The 13,672-nt window shown below is 42.5% G+C and overlaps 1 protein-coding gene across 6 annotated transcripts in view; it reads right to left on the minus strand.

The window, feature by feature from the left end:
* Window positions 1-13,672, minus strand: part of GPR50 (G protein-coupled receptor 50) — a 67,185-nt gene that overhangs the window by 18,567 nt on the left and 34,946 nt on the right. For 4 of the 6 annotated variants that reach the window (XM_088062791.1, XM_088062792.1, XM_014260939.2 and 1 more), the window contains exons 3-4: window positions 6,114-8,317; window positions 2,131-2,334 (exon numbers count right to left, since the gene is read on the minus strand). In XM_088062791.1, coding sequence (XP_087918917.1) covers window positions 7,449-8,317 — 869 coding nt within the window. In that variant the 3' untranslated portion in view covers window positions 2,131-2,334; window positions 6,114-7,448. Of the gene's footprint in view, window positions 1-2,130; window positions 2,335-5,230; window positions 8,318-13,672 lie in introns of those variants that run through there. The other 2 variants (XM_088062793.1, XM_088062789.1) reach the window with 2 other exon arrangements.

Consider the following 13,672-nt stretch of genomic DNA (forward strand, 5'->3'; position numbering starts at 1 on the left):
TCATTGCCTAAATGCTTAGTTTCTCACACCCCCCAGGCAGGGCTAGGTGTACTGGGGCTTGGTGTCATCAGCTCAGTCAGGAGCACAGCAGCTCTGTGGGGACAGGTGGGCTGGGAGGGGCATAGCCAATGCAAGGCAGGAAGGACAGGCCCTGTGTGTGAAAAACATTCTTTGTCACCACTTTAATTCCTCCATCACCATCATCAGGGCAGGGAAAGCCACAGACTACCAAGACAGAGCAGCTCCATTTCCCACAGAAGTCGTTTGCTTTCTGGAACATCTTTTGACTTTCCCATAAAGAGCATTGTGCCAAGGAGGCAATCCTCCCTCCCTCAACACCCCTGCTCCTGGGGCAGAACTGCTCCCTCCTACCTCAGTGAGGTGTTTCTTCTGGTTTAGTCTCACCAATCTCCACTGGAACTGGATGTGGTACCAGTTTTGTACCACCTCTGGGTGCTGGAACCCTGTAGTGCCTCCAGGGCTGGCACAGCAGCCACAGCACAACAGCGTCCTCCTCTGCCAGCCGTACACTGCCTGGGAAAGCAGAGCCTCTCCCCAGGGGGATTTAAGCCCTTGGGGCTCCCCCCTGCCCAGTGGCAGCTCATCAGTCCCATCCTATCCGTGCCTGGCCAAGCTATGCCCAGGTTGCCATTCCTACAGCTTGGGGCTCTCTAGAGCCAGACAGAAACCAAAAGAAAATTGTCCTTTGGGAGCACTTAAAATTAACCACTTAATTTTATTTACAACTAAATCACAGCTGGGGAAGGAAAGAAAAAAGACCAAAAAGCAAAATCTTACTAAACCACCAATACATGTGTTCATTTAATAGTTTCTGAAGTGTGCTGTGGTTTTCTCTAGGTTTCTTTAGTTTTCCTTACTGTATTGCCTGCTTCTCTGCATCCAGACATCCATTCCCTGCCACCTGTGTGTCCCTGTGCCATAAAAATCCTTAGGTCATTTTTTATATTAAGGGTTTTCTTAACTTCATTGTTCTGGCCAGGTCCCAATTAAAGAACAATTCCTTCAAACATTCCTCTCATTTCAACCAGAAATGTCTATTACAATTACTTCCTGCATATTGTTCTGGAGCTTTTTCCACACCCACCCAGTTGTTTTTTTTAATTGCAAAACAGCTGTCACTTTTCACCCAGGAGATGGTTGTATTTTGATGCCTCATTAAACCTCTATCCTACACACTTATCAAAACCAGTGGAAACCTACCTTGAGGCAAACCAACCTGCTTACAGTTGAGAAAAAAATTTTGCATCCTATTTCCAGAAAAATTCAGAGATTTTGCTTGCAGGAGAAGCACAATGATAAAGGAAGGACATAACAGTTTATTAAATGTGCTATGTATAAAATAGTCCACATACAAAATAAATTATTTGCTTCAACTGGAAAGACTTATAAAGTGGTTCAATGGCTCAAAACTATTTAAAAGGTAATCTAAGCAAGCCATGACTGTACAGACATTGCACCTAAGTTAAAAGACAATAAAGTTTCCCTGGTCTCTTAGAAGAAATCATTTGAGTTAAAAACCTTATCAGGAGACCATGCTTGGAAGAAAACATAGAAACATATTTCAGTTAGTGGCTCAGACCCACCTTGTTTGCTCTGGAAACCAACCCTGTACTGTAAATTCTATCTGTGCTGTACAGTACTTATAGTCCATGACTAATGAATATTATAAACAAGCACTAGAAAATGAAAATTCAGTTAACAATATTATGGAGCTTCCATTCACAAGTGTAGTTCATGTGTGATATGAATTTTATGGTTCTTATCACTAATTAAAAAAATTTGCCTATCCCATCACAGAGTTCTGATGAGAACCTATTCTGCATTTCTTATCTCAGGGTTTTTGTGGTAAGAAATATCGCATTAGATCCAGTGAATTATAATTTTCAATAAAATTCTAAATACATGTGCAGTAGCTCTTTACTGACTGTTTTCATGTTATAAATTATAAGCTTGGAGGTAAATACATTAGGAAAAATACTGATTTCTAAGTAATCACTATGAGTGAGATTTTATCCTGGTACCAAATTGTCACACCTCTTGTGTTTTATATCTCTGTCTTATCTACCAGTTACTATACTTTGTGACAAGTAAGTAAATAAATAACACTACCTCACTTCTGACAGTTCAGTTCATTCTGTTCCACATGGAAGAAACAGCAGGTGCAAGTCTATGAAAGGGTTTTCTGTCAGCTCCGCTCAGAGAGACATTTTGAGATTTGCCACTATCATAAACACTTCTTTCAGTGTGTCACATCACCAAGCATTGCAGGTTTCACTGTAGAAGCAGCAGGCTGTAGAAGCAACAGTCCAGTGCCTGTTGGAAAATATAAGGGAAAAAGGTAACAATACTGCCTGGGGATATCTTTGAATGGCCTTTGTTCATTCAACACTTCTGCTTCATGGTTTTTCAGCAATTCTTTGGTTTAATGGATGTTCTTTGTTTTACTGGATAAACTCAGCCTCTAGTACCTTAACACCATGGCTATATATGATATCTGGTTAGGAAACAGGAGCTCAAGTTGCAGTTACAATTGGATGCCTCCATACTCCCATATTCCCTGCTTTACAACCAGCACAGAGACTCCCCCAGAACAGCTCCAGTCAAGTCAGCATGGGAATACAATCAGTGCAACCTGTGGACAGAACCTATTGGCTGAAGAACTGAATGAGTACAGCAAAACCTGCCCCAAAACAGACAGAGGGAAAATAACACAAATAGAACATCTTGGATACAGCATCCTCACAAAGCTCTGTGATGGACACCGAGTGTGTGTCAGCCCTTACTGTGCCCCCAGCCCAAGGTGACCCTCTCTGTCCCATCCCTTCCCTACAACTCAGCACCACCTTGTGCCCTGACTTTGCAACCACCCTGGCTCCCACACCATCCCCTTCATAGATCAGCTGGGCTGTCCTTCCCAGGAAAGAGCAAGAAAACTCTGCTTCCACAGCACCGCACGGATAGACATATGAATAGGCACAGATAGGGACAAGAAAGACAAAGAGTCTTGAAGGGACATACAGTGAGAAGAGCAATGGCTGTATGGAGAAAGCTCTTCCCTGATGAGAAAAGCCAAAATGCATCAAGCAGCTGACTCACAGACAAGTGTAAGAAGACATGTGGATCCAAGGAGATGTCTCAGATACCCAGGGTCATGCACCTCCAGGTCCAAGCTGGGCTGCTGAGATATGTGTGAACTCTATGGGAGTCAGCCTGATTAAGACACAGGGTCAGGCAGATTTCATCCCTAAAAAGATAAGCCTCAGTTTTAAGCCCTGGGAAACATTCATCTAACTCAGGGCAAGCTGAAATCTCCTCCCAAGAGCCTTTTGGAGCTGTTATGCTAGTCCAAGTTCTACTCCCCTATTTGTGACTTGTGTTCCATATATGGTATTGTTTCTAGAATGCTCCACCCCCAGGACTATATATTGTTACTTCTCCCTTGTTTCTGGCTTTTAGAGCTTGTCCATATACTGTGCATGGTTTCTGGGCATTGCCCCTATTTTTATTTCTCATTAAAGTAATTTTCTTTTTCAGGCACTCCATTGTTCACACTCATAATTATTTTCTCGCCACCCTCTGCCCTGAAGTCAGGGGACCTAAATGTTTGTCACAGCCACCCTCACTGCAACAAATTCAAGTATGTTTGTCAATTCAATCTGCTTCCTCGGAGTCAACAAAACTCAAGCTGATGTTCCAAATATGTATTAAAAAGTAACTGCTAGTGGAGAAAAAAAAAATCAGTAAGTAGCCCTATGACAGATTTATTACATTTTTAACAGGTAAAGGGAATTAATCTATTTTATGAACAAAAATGGCAGTAGGAAAGTATACTGAAGGATTGTTAATTAAACATTAAAATGGAAACAGCATATGCAGTACACATGTATGTATATATATATATATTGGTTACATTCTTCTTAAATTGATGAAAAAACATTCATTAGCAACATCCAAAAATACTTCTTTGTGGCAAGAGATTAATTTTCCTTCACAGCAATACTGCCTCTCCATAAGTTTCCACGACAACAATTTTAGAGCTTGGGACTAGAATAGGTATTTGACTCACCATATCAAACCCAGAGCAAGTGATTTGAAACTAGTTTATGTGAGAGCTCAATGAGACTTAAGGCCAAATATGCAACAGGTGGAATTGGCAGAATGTGATTTAAACTGTGGGGTTTCACTGAAATCTCAAATTTGGATTAAAGCTAAATTCCCATAGAGAAATTGTGACACTGCTCAGAATTCTCAACTAAAACACACTTCCCTTTTTCTGTAAACAAATGCTAACGAAAATAAACTCTCTGTACCCTGTTAACCATTTCCTAACATAAAAATAAGGTGCTGCTTGGGTAGTTTTAAAATCAGACCATATAAAACTCTATCCTATCCTTAGTGCTGCCTCATTCAAAGTGCTAACAAACAGCACAGAGGTTCCTGTTTGAGGTCACATTCCCAGCTTTCCATGGTTCATATTGCAAACCTCAGCTCCAGCAGGACTGGGCTCAAGCCTTCAACCACAGTGGCTGAATCAGCCCAGCCCTGGACACCTCCCTGGGACATTCAGACCCCTACTGAACAGGTTGTGCCAGGGCTGTGCTCCCTGTGCTGCCAGAGCCACCCCGTGCCCACCACAGAGCCATCCCTAGCCTGCGGGATCCAGACTGCAGGGGGCTGCTGACACCCACTCCAGCACAGCAGGTACTTTGCTTGTCCCCTGCAGAGATCTGGGCAGGAGCTGGGCTCAGACCCCGTGGCAGAGGACGAGCAGATCATTTTGCATAGTTTGGTTGAGTGGTGACTCTGTGAGTCCTGGGGAGATGCCCTATCATGGTCCTGCTGCTCCCATTCCTGACAGGATGTAGAAGGGACTCTCACAACTTACCTGTTCAGGATCTTTGGACTTAGTTTGGTTTAAATACTTGCTGGCTGTTAACTTTGGAGCCTGATTAAGAAATAATGCAAATACAAGCTTAAAGGATAAAATAATAAAAAAAACCCATTACCTTTACTGAACATTCAGTTAAAAAGACAAGAATCCATAAGATGAAACCCCAGTTTTGGGGTATTTGAGATATTTGGCAAATTTGCACAAGATTATTCACAACTGTCTTAAAGCAATATATTTCACTTGGCATTATATGCTTCAAATTATTTGCTAATGTGATTCTAACTAACACTGTTATGGCTAATTGCAAATTATTCTGAAGTCATGGAACATTATTCTAGTCATGGAACACAGGACATCTCCCTGGTGTGATGGGACAAACAGTCCCTGCAGTTATGTGCCCACAGTGCTTTTCTTATCCACATTTAACTCAAAATGATTTTGCTTGCATGGAATGGTGTGAATTCAACCAGGATGTTTTTTCTGGAAGGTGAAGAGACAACAGTTATTTCTGAGGGTCAAAATACCTTTATTTGGCCATGCTGAGGCAGATTAAGAGGCCAAAACAGAACTCAGTTTGATTCCTATTATGGGAGGCTTGCTGCAGCATATTTTAAAACAACATTCATCTGAAGTGGCTGAGATGTTCAAGTTTGAAACTTCCTAAGTGCCAGGGCACCCTGAAAATGCAGGGGCCCCTTGCTACCACAGTGACCTTCACCACATGGCAGAAGCAGCAGCAGAGACACTCAGTCCTCATGGAGGAAATGCAGCATGCAGGGTTCCTTGGCCCACTTCAGAAAGAGACTTAATTTCTCTCAATTCCTCTTTCCCAAAAAAATCAGCAGAAGGGGCATTCAGCAGCAAGTTGGTTTCAGAAAGCCATGCACAAAAGGCTTACTATCTTCACTAAGGACTAGGCATACAGCCTGCTAAGGCTTTGGGGAAATCCTACAAACCTCTATCTCCAGGTGCCTACAAAGTCTGGTCTCAGTCTTTCAGGGCTCAGTGCTGGGAACTAGTCCTGCTTTGACCAGAACCAAAGAGAGAAGACCACAGCCTTTGACCAGGGGCAGGGCTGTCTGCTGTCCTCATTAGACCTCCAGGGCTCAGACCTGCCCCTCTCCCTTCTGTGCCACTCAGCATGCCGGCATCAAGGTAGGTGTGTTAACCTCAAGGTAGAGTTGTACCAGGGGAGTCTTACCTGTTGATTTTATGGGATTGTTTCAAAGTAGGATCCACATATTTAAAGCCATAAACAGATGAATTCACAATGAAGCTAAGGAAACGAAGTAAACGAAGTTATATCTACAGACAACTGCCATCACACACACTTCCCCTTTCATACTCCATTAAAGAAACAGCCTTATCTTTGCCCATGTGCTTACATCTAATGTGATACTGGCCTCCCCAGAACTTCATGACATTGTTTCCAAAGATAACAGCACAGTCCAGGCTTTAACAGAACTGATGCATAATTATTGTTAAGTAGCTTTTGTCTCCCCACTCCATGAGTTAATTACAGTTCTGTACGTGAATAAAATGGGAAAAAAATCTCCACTTTTTCTCCTGTCAGCAAATTCATGTTCTCTGATGAGCAAAAGGAGAGATTTTTGGAACAAACATTGCCTTCCCCTTCTGCTTTTGTCTGCAAGTGTAAATGTTACTGGAAAGTTAACATTCCAGAGTAAAAGTCACAATCTGTGTTACACAGATGGGACTCTGCTATGTTCATATTTTTTGTTGTGATGTTCATGTAGCAGTGACTTCGGAAAGATGTTAGGAATGACTGCTGGCCATACCAGGATACTGTCTAAATTAGAATCAGGCTCCAAGTATCTTACTGCAATTAGATTATGTCATATGTCATATACTTACTCATGGCCTGGGAAAGGAGAGCGCAAGGGTACTTGATGTCTGTAGATACTCAATTAAAAAGAATGTATCAGACACACGCCGGTCTGGCTTCTGCCTGCCTCACATCTAGCCCAGGCTAGCTTCTAAACCTTAATAGGAAAGAAAAAGGAAAACACATACCATGCCCATACATACTACACCTGCTGGCTAATATGGTTACCTATCTAAAATGTAAATAGTCATGCAGTTTACACTTTGATACAGTTTGGGTTAATTTAATGCTAGAAAAATAGAATTCAGAGGGAGGAGAGAAAGGTTTGTGTGTAATAAATGACAATTTTGCTGTCTCTTGAAGGTTGCATTTCAAGCATAACTGCATTTCTCCATGCACTCTGAACACTTCCCTTTTCAAGTATGGGCATGCTTGTGGTAAAAGCAACCAAACTGATTAACTAGGCACACAGTGAAAGACGACACATAAAAAATTAAAAAAAAAAAAGAATCAGTCATTTCCATTCTGAAAATCCTTACTCAAAGCCTTGATGTCACAGTGATAAGCTAAGTATGAAAGGTTGCAGACTCCTTTCTTGCATGAGGGTAACACCAGATGTGCAATGCAGGTAGAAAGTTCTTATATATTATATATACAACTGTAATCCAGAATAAATAGTACTGTCCTAAATCATAGGTGTATTTCAGCATGGTTGTTGTTGGTTGTTATGGCTGGAGAATGCTTGCTTTTCATCCCTTCTGTCCCGCCCTTGGACACATCAATGAACAGCAGCCTGGGAGTCCACAGTGTCAGCAATATCCTTTTGTATTCCTTCCGAAAATTCTGGTTAAGAAGCCCATAGATCACAGCATTGAGGCAGCTGTTAAAATAGGCCATAAAATAGCTCAGGACAAAAAGCCATTCTGGAATGTGTGGCTGCACTTTTGAAGGATTAATTGAAACAGCAAGGCCAATAAAGTTTAATGGTCCCCAGCACACAGCAAAGAGGACAAAAACCACAAACATCGTCAGGAAGTTTCGGATGTCAGCTGCCTTGAGTTTCTGCTTGCAGTCTTGTCTCACCCGGTGTTTGACTTGAATCACCAAAATCCAGATCCGTAGGTAGCAAAATGTCACAACGGAGAGTGGGACGATGAAGTGAACCACCACCACCGTGATGGTGTAAGATGTGCTCACTGTCTGGGCAAAGGTGCAGGAGTAAATCCGGGGGTCATACTGCAAGGAGCCAACAAAGAAGTTTGGCACAATTGCTACCACTGTGAGTATCCAGGTCAGGCAAAGATAGCAGCAGGTGTTCTTCAAGTTGAAGAGCTTATCGTACCGAAGGCTGTGGCAGATGTAGCAGTAGCGGTTGATTGCAATTGCTGTGATGTTGAAAATGGACCCAATGACACTTAAGCCCATCAGGAACCCACTTATCTGGCAGTGGACATTTCCCATGGTCCATCCATTGTGGAAGATGGCACTTAAGATCAGAGGGTATGGATAAACTGCAACCACAAGGTCTGCAACAGACAAGCTGACAACAAAGATGTTGCCTACAAAAAAGAAGAGACCATGAGAGGTTAGCGTAGGTCCAGATGGACAACTTGTAACTCAAAACTCCTCTTTAGATCTAAGTCTCCTGATGGGCTTCACTCTACTCTCCACTTGGAATTTGAAACCCTAGAAAATAAGACTTTGCTCTACTAGTGACAGCAATGGAGGGTAACTAGGCATGATTGACCTGCATATTCCTTTTTAGGAACAGTCTACACTAGAAGTGTTACCCTTAACTTGGCTATAGCTAAGTCAGGTACTTGTGGTCCTCTCAGTTGTGTAGGAGAGAAGGATTTTGTTCTCCTTGTTAATCAGCCAGCCTGACTCTCTCTGACCATCAAGACTCAAAGGAGTATGAGAGGCAGGTTATGTTTTCAGTGGTTCATTCATTTCACTGACAGCAGTTGCACAAGAAAGGTCTCTTTTGTTCTTTTGCATGTAAATAGGTATGCGTTCACCAAAATTTCTGCACTGTTCATGCTAATGATTGTGTGTTCTTCAAGGAACCATGGTGCAGCCAGCTTGATGTGCTTATTTCATATATTTTCCTGTTCTTTTAATGTTAAAGTTGTCCAGTTCTATGTGGAAGGTCAGTCACTTCTTCACTGTCTGGTCCTGGGCAGAGAATGTGATTAATAAGCTCCAGTTAGCCATCTCTGCAGAGTACACGCTGCAGGTTGTTCATTTAGGCTCCACAACAGAGAGAGAGAGAGTCTCTGCAAGTATAATATAATGTAAGCCTTATTGGATTGAAAATACTGCATTGTGGGGGACAACACCTGCCAGCTCCACCTTGAGGAGCAGCCTCCAATGACTCGGGTGACCAGTGATCTGAAAGTCCTTGCTGCTCATTTCATGAGTCTGGTGTATTTTTAGGGAAGCAAAAAGCCTTCCTGTTCAGTTTGCTAGTCAGCATAGAGGATTGCATTAACAAAAGGACCTCAAGGTCTTGTGGGAGCTGGTGTAACTACATTACTAGCTATAATGTTGAAAAGGACATCTGTCAATACTAAGCATTTTGATGATGACACATTGTCATTTCAGCAGGAGCTCACTAGAAAAAGTAGCTTGTTTTCTTAACTCTGCTACTTTCAGGTATATCTACAGTAGAGGGAAGGAAAATACTACTAGACAGCAGATCTGTATATACAAAGAGAGAGAATATATAGAAAATAAGTTTTATGTAACACATTTAAGATGTGAACATCTGTGCCCCTGTGTGATACAGGCAACATCCCATCCAACTGATCACACCTGCACCTTCTCTTCAAACCCTCATATCCTGCTGTCTAGTGGAGTAAATATATATTTTAAAGATTACTAAAAAGAGGTATTATTGTGTAGTATCCCTGAAAGGACTCTCTTACATCTGGATTCTACCAGGTCACGGGCTTGAGCACTTGGAAAAGATACCAAAGGGCTGTTGGAAAGTATGGCTGAATTGCCATTGCAGTTGGGTCATGGCTATGTTTGTGACAACAAAAACTATCAGGACAAGTCAACAGTTAATATTAGGCCACTTCATGCTGATTGGAAAGCAGTCCATGTTGCAGTGTGTTTCTTGTTAATGGTATGTTCTGTTGTTACCTAAGTCGATGGTTTGGTCCAAATGAGACCCTTCCACCCCATGATGTCAATCTACCCTGAGTCTCCTGTCAATCTGTCTTAAGCCCACCGCATGCTTGGAATTCCTCTTCGGAGATCCCCTAAACTTCGACGCTTGATTAGTCCATGTGACCCAACTTTCCCCCCCCACCTCCCTCATTGGATGATGATTTTATGAACCCTGCCTGTTACCCTCCCCAGGAAATCTCTGATTAGCTGATGCTTTGTACCCTCCCTTTGAACCGCCTCCCTATTTCAGCTGTTGCACTCTTGCATTTTCTGTCTTTTGCCCCCAAGATTCCCCAGAGCAATAAATCTTCTATTATCCCATGCAAAAGACCTCCCTCTCATCCTTGTCTCCTCAGAGCACAGACTGACAGCCAAAAAGCCGTAGAGCGAGTGCTCTAGTCACACCTTGGGTCATCCTGCTCCTGGGGTGTGACCCACTCCTGTCGCAGGCCCAAGTGATAGAGCCAGATAAGCTCTGGCGAGATGCGATAAGTCCAGACTAGAGAACAGCCCCTGGCAGTGTGGAGCTGAGGCACCTGACACGGACTGGCACATAAAAATAAGTAGTATTAGCAGAGGTCATGTGAAGTCCTAAAATCTTTTTAGAGAGAAATTTTATATACACAGGTTTACCACAGAACACAGCTTCTGTGTCTGCTGGGCCTCAGTGCTGCTTTCTTGCTGATTTAATAACTTACTGAGAGCCTTTTAAAATGCAGTTACTGAACCTGGTCCCCCACATAATTAATTCCATTTATGTCCATTGTCAAGGGCAGAACCAACTGTGGCCAGGCTTAGTGATGCTGCACATTCCCCAGAGAGGGAATGCTCTTCTGCAGCAAAACTTTTATTCACTCAATCAAAAATACACACTTCCAACAAAATGAAAATGTGCCCCCAGCACCAGAATTTCCTCTTGGAAATATTTTCTTAAACAATTTTCAAGAGAGAGAAACAGAGATGGAGAGTTATCAGCAATCCAATTTAGGAGACTTCCAGAGGATGCTGGAGACAGACTCCACTAACTGGACCGCAACTCTCCCTCTTCACCAGACCTGTCCTACTTGGATACACATTTATAAACAGGCAGCCAGAAAGCAAGTCTCTGCCTTTGCTGGGCATGAAAGAGACACATTCAACATCCAGTTCTGAACCAGGCAGAGCAGAAAAAAGCTGAATATTCCCTACTTAAAACACCACATCCATGGATTTAATCCAAAGCTTAGAAAAATCATAGGGAAAATTACTAGTCTCACTTCACTGTCTGCTGTTGGAAGCCATTTCTGCTGGTCTTTCTTAACCAAACTGAGTATTTGAAAGGAAGTAAAAATATAAGGAAAAAAATCTACAGAAATAATATTCACAAGATGAACTTCGTAGTTTGGACTCAATCCAAGAGCACAGTACTGGGTATCTTATTGTGACACAACTTCATTGCAGGGAGAAAATGAGACAGTTTTGTTAAGAAAAGAATAATCTGCTACACTCAGGGACCAAACCTGCCCTCCCCTGCTCTGTACCTTTAATGGTGCAGTATCACCTCTCCTAACTACCAGTAGACCTGTGGCCTAGGCAGGGTGCTGGGTACCTGGAAATACAGCCAGAAAGGTTCACCCAGTAGTATTTCACAGAAACAAACCCATCTCCCAGTTTATGTGGGAATGTGCTCAACTTCATCCTTTTCTTCTGGTGGGATGAAGGGACAAGTCAGACCCATAAAACAGCCACTTGCAGGTCAGTCCTGGAAATCAGTGCATTTTTAAAGGCTGAGTACTGAAAAGAGGGGGCACATTGCATGCCACCAAAGCAGAACATGCCCTTCAAAGTGTGGGAACTGGCTATTGGCTAATTATTAAAATAGGAGTAATTTGAGTTAAACATTGCTTTATCCGTGCAGTCCCTGGTTTGCTGTGTGCTAAGCCCTGCACCAACAGCTTGTGTCCTTCCCTCTGTAGGATGAGGTTGGACCCTCCTTCCCAAAGACACTGCAGAATGGGAAGCCATATAATATGTGGCTTTTAGGAAAGGTAAAGAACAATCTCCTGCCAATGATCTTCATTACTATTTTTTTTTCACATTTTCCCACTACAAAACAATGGAGTCTGGCCCATAAATAATACCAGCAGGGCTTTATCTCCAATTTAAATTTATCTGCTTCTGCAACACAGTTTTCAGATGTATCTTTTTCTCTTTGTTGTCAGGTGACTGTATTTCCTTATTAGCTTTGACATTTTCCATCCCTTTTTAAATTTCTACTTAGTATAAACTGGCTCATGTGCCACTGTGCTCCATCCCCCAGTTATGGAGTCATGCGTGAAGAGGCAGGAATGGTGGAGAAAGGCAAATGTAACACTGGTAATACAGACTTGTCCACATTTTCAGAGAAATTATAAATTCTTTTACGTTACAGAAGTCCAACACAAAGCTACAGATCATAGAGGTACAAAACACTGTATTTAGGGAAAAAAACCCAGCTCCAAACAACCTGAAGCCCATCTGCAAAGCAGATTATAGGATTATAGTCATGTGCAACTGATGCAAAAGGGAATTTATCCCAGAACGTCTCATGCCCTAGCACTTCTTTGGGTTCCCCCTCTGCTCCCAATAAATCGATTTCTGCCCTCTCTGTCAGTCTGCTCCTGTACTACAGCAGTTCTCTGGCCCTACCTCTCATGCTGCCTGGATTATCCAACAACACAGATTATCTGAGGACTTATTTTCAAGTCCTGGTTCTAGGAAATATGGAAATACCTCAATGAATTCTGCAACTCAATAAACCACATACATAAAAGTCTTCACTGGCAGGCTGCCCAAACAGCACCTGACTTTCGTCCAAACAGGTATCTCTCTACAGAGATTAACTGAACATCACTGTAGAAACACCAGGGTCACTGTCACTGCCTGTCTCAACAGGCTGTTGGAAATCCCCTGGTGTCCAAGCTCCAGTTGCACAGATTCAGACTCTCCCTACTTTTCCCACACAGCAGCTGTGGGCTGTCCTTTACAGGCTGTGGTTTACATATCCTGATCCAAGAACCAGGGTTAAAAGTTTGGGGGGGGGGGGGAGAAGGACATAAAATATTCTTCTGAAAGCTGTCACTTTTTGTGCATCTCAATGTCCAAAATGTCTCAAAAATGTCCAAATACCCAAAGCTCTTGTTTCTTTGTTATACATATGAAGTTCTTTTACATTCCTTGATGAAGTATTACAGAACTATAGAACTGCTTCCCTTCAGGTGAACAAGATAGAAATGCTCAATGCAACCTGAAGTTAGCACTGTTACCTGTGCACCCAGTGCTGAAACTGAATTGTCCTGAATGACAGGACTTGCACCAAAGCAGAAACATAGTTATGTGGATCAACTTATGCTCACCTGGAACAGTCTAGCTCCAAGTAAGCCTGCTGTCCAGGCTGCTGATTCCTCCCACCCTCTGTGCAGGGATTCAAGTTGCTCCCAAATACACAGTGGCTAGCACAGCATTTTAAGGCAAACAAAACCACACACAACAGCTTCAAAGGCAGCAAGTGAGAAGCTGACCCATGAGCACAATGGATGAGTGCCATAAAGCTCACAGCATGACCAGTCACCTTGCTGTTATAACCTCTTCCCAGCATTGAGATCAGACCCTGGTGTCAGTCTAGCTTCTGCCAGATTAACTGAAAGCTATAGAAAAGCAGGTCTAAAAATTTGTATTGATAAAAATGTGCTGAGATACACAATAATAGAATTACAGAATCA

This window comes from Pseudopodoces humilis, chromosome 15 (assembly GCF_049639895.1).
Source record: "Pseudopodoces humilis isolate 2021_Gansu_Grassland_sample_001 chromosome 15, ASM4963989v1, whole genome shotgun sequence".
Classification (NCBI taxonomy): domain Eukaryota; kingdom Metazoa; phylum Chordata; class Aves; order Passeriformes; family Paridae; genus Pseudopodoces; species Pseudopodoces humilis.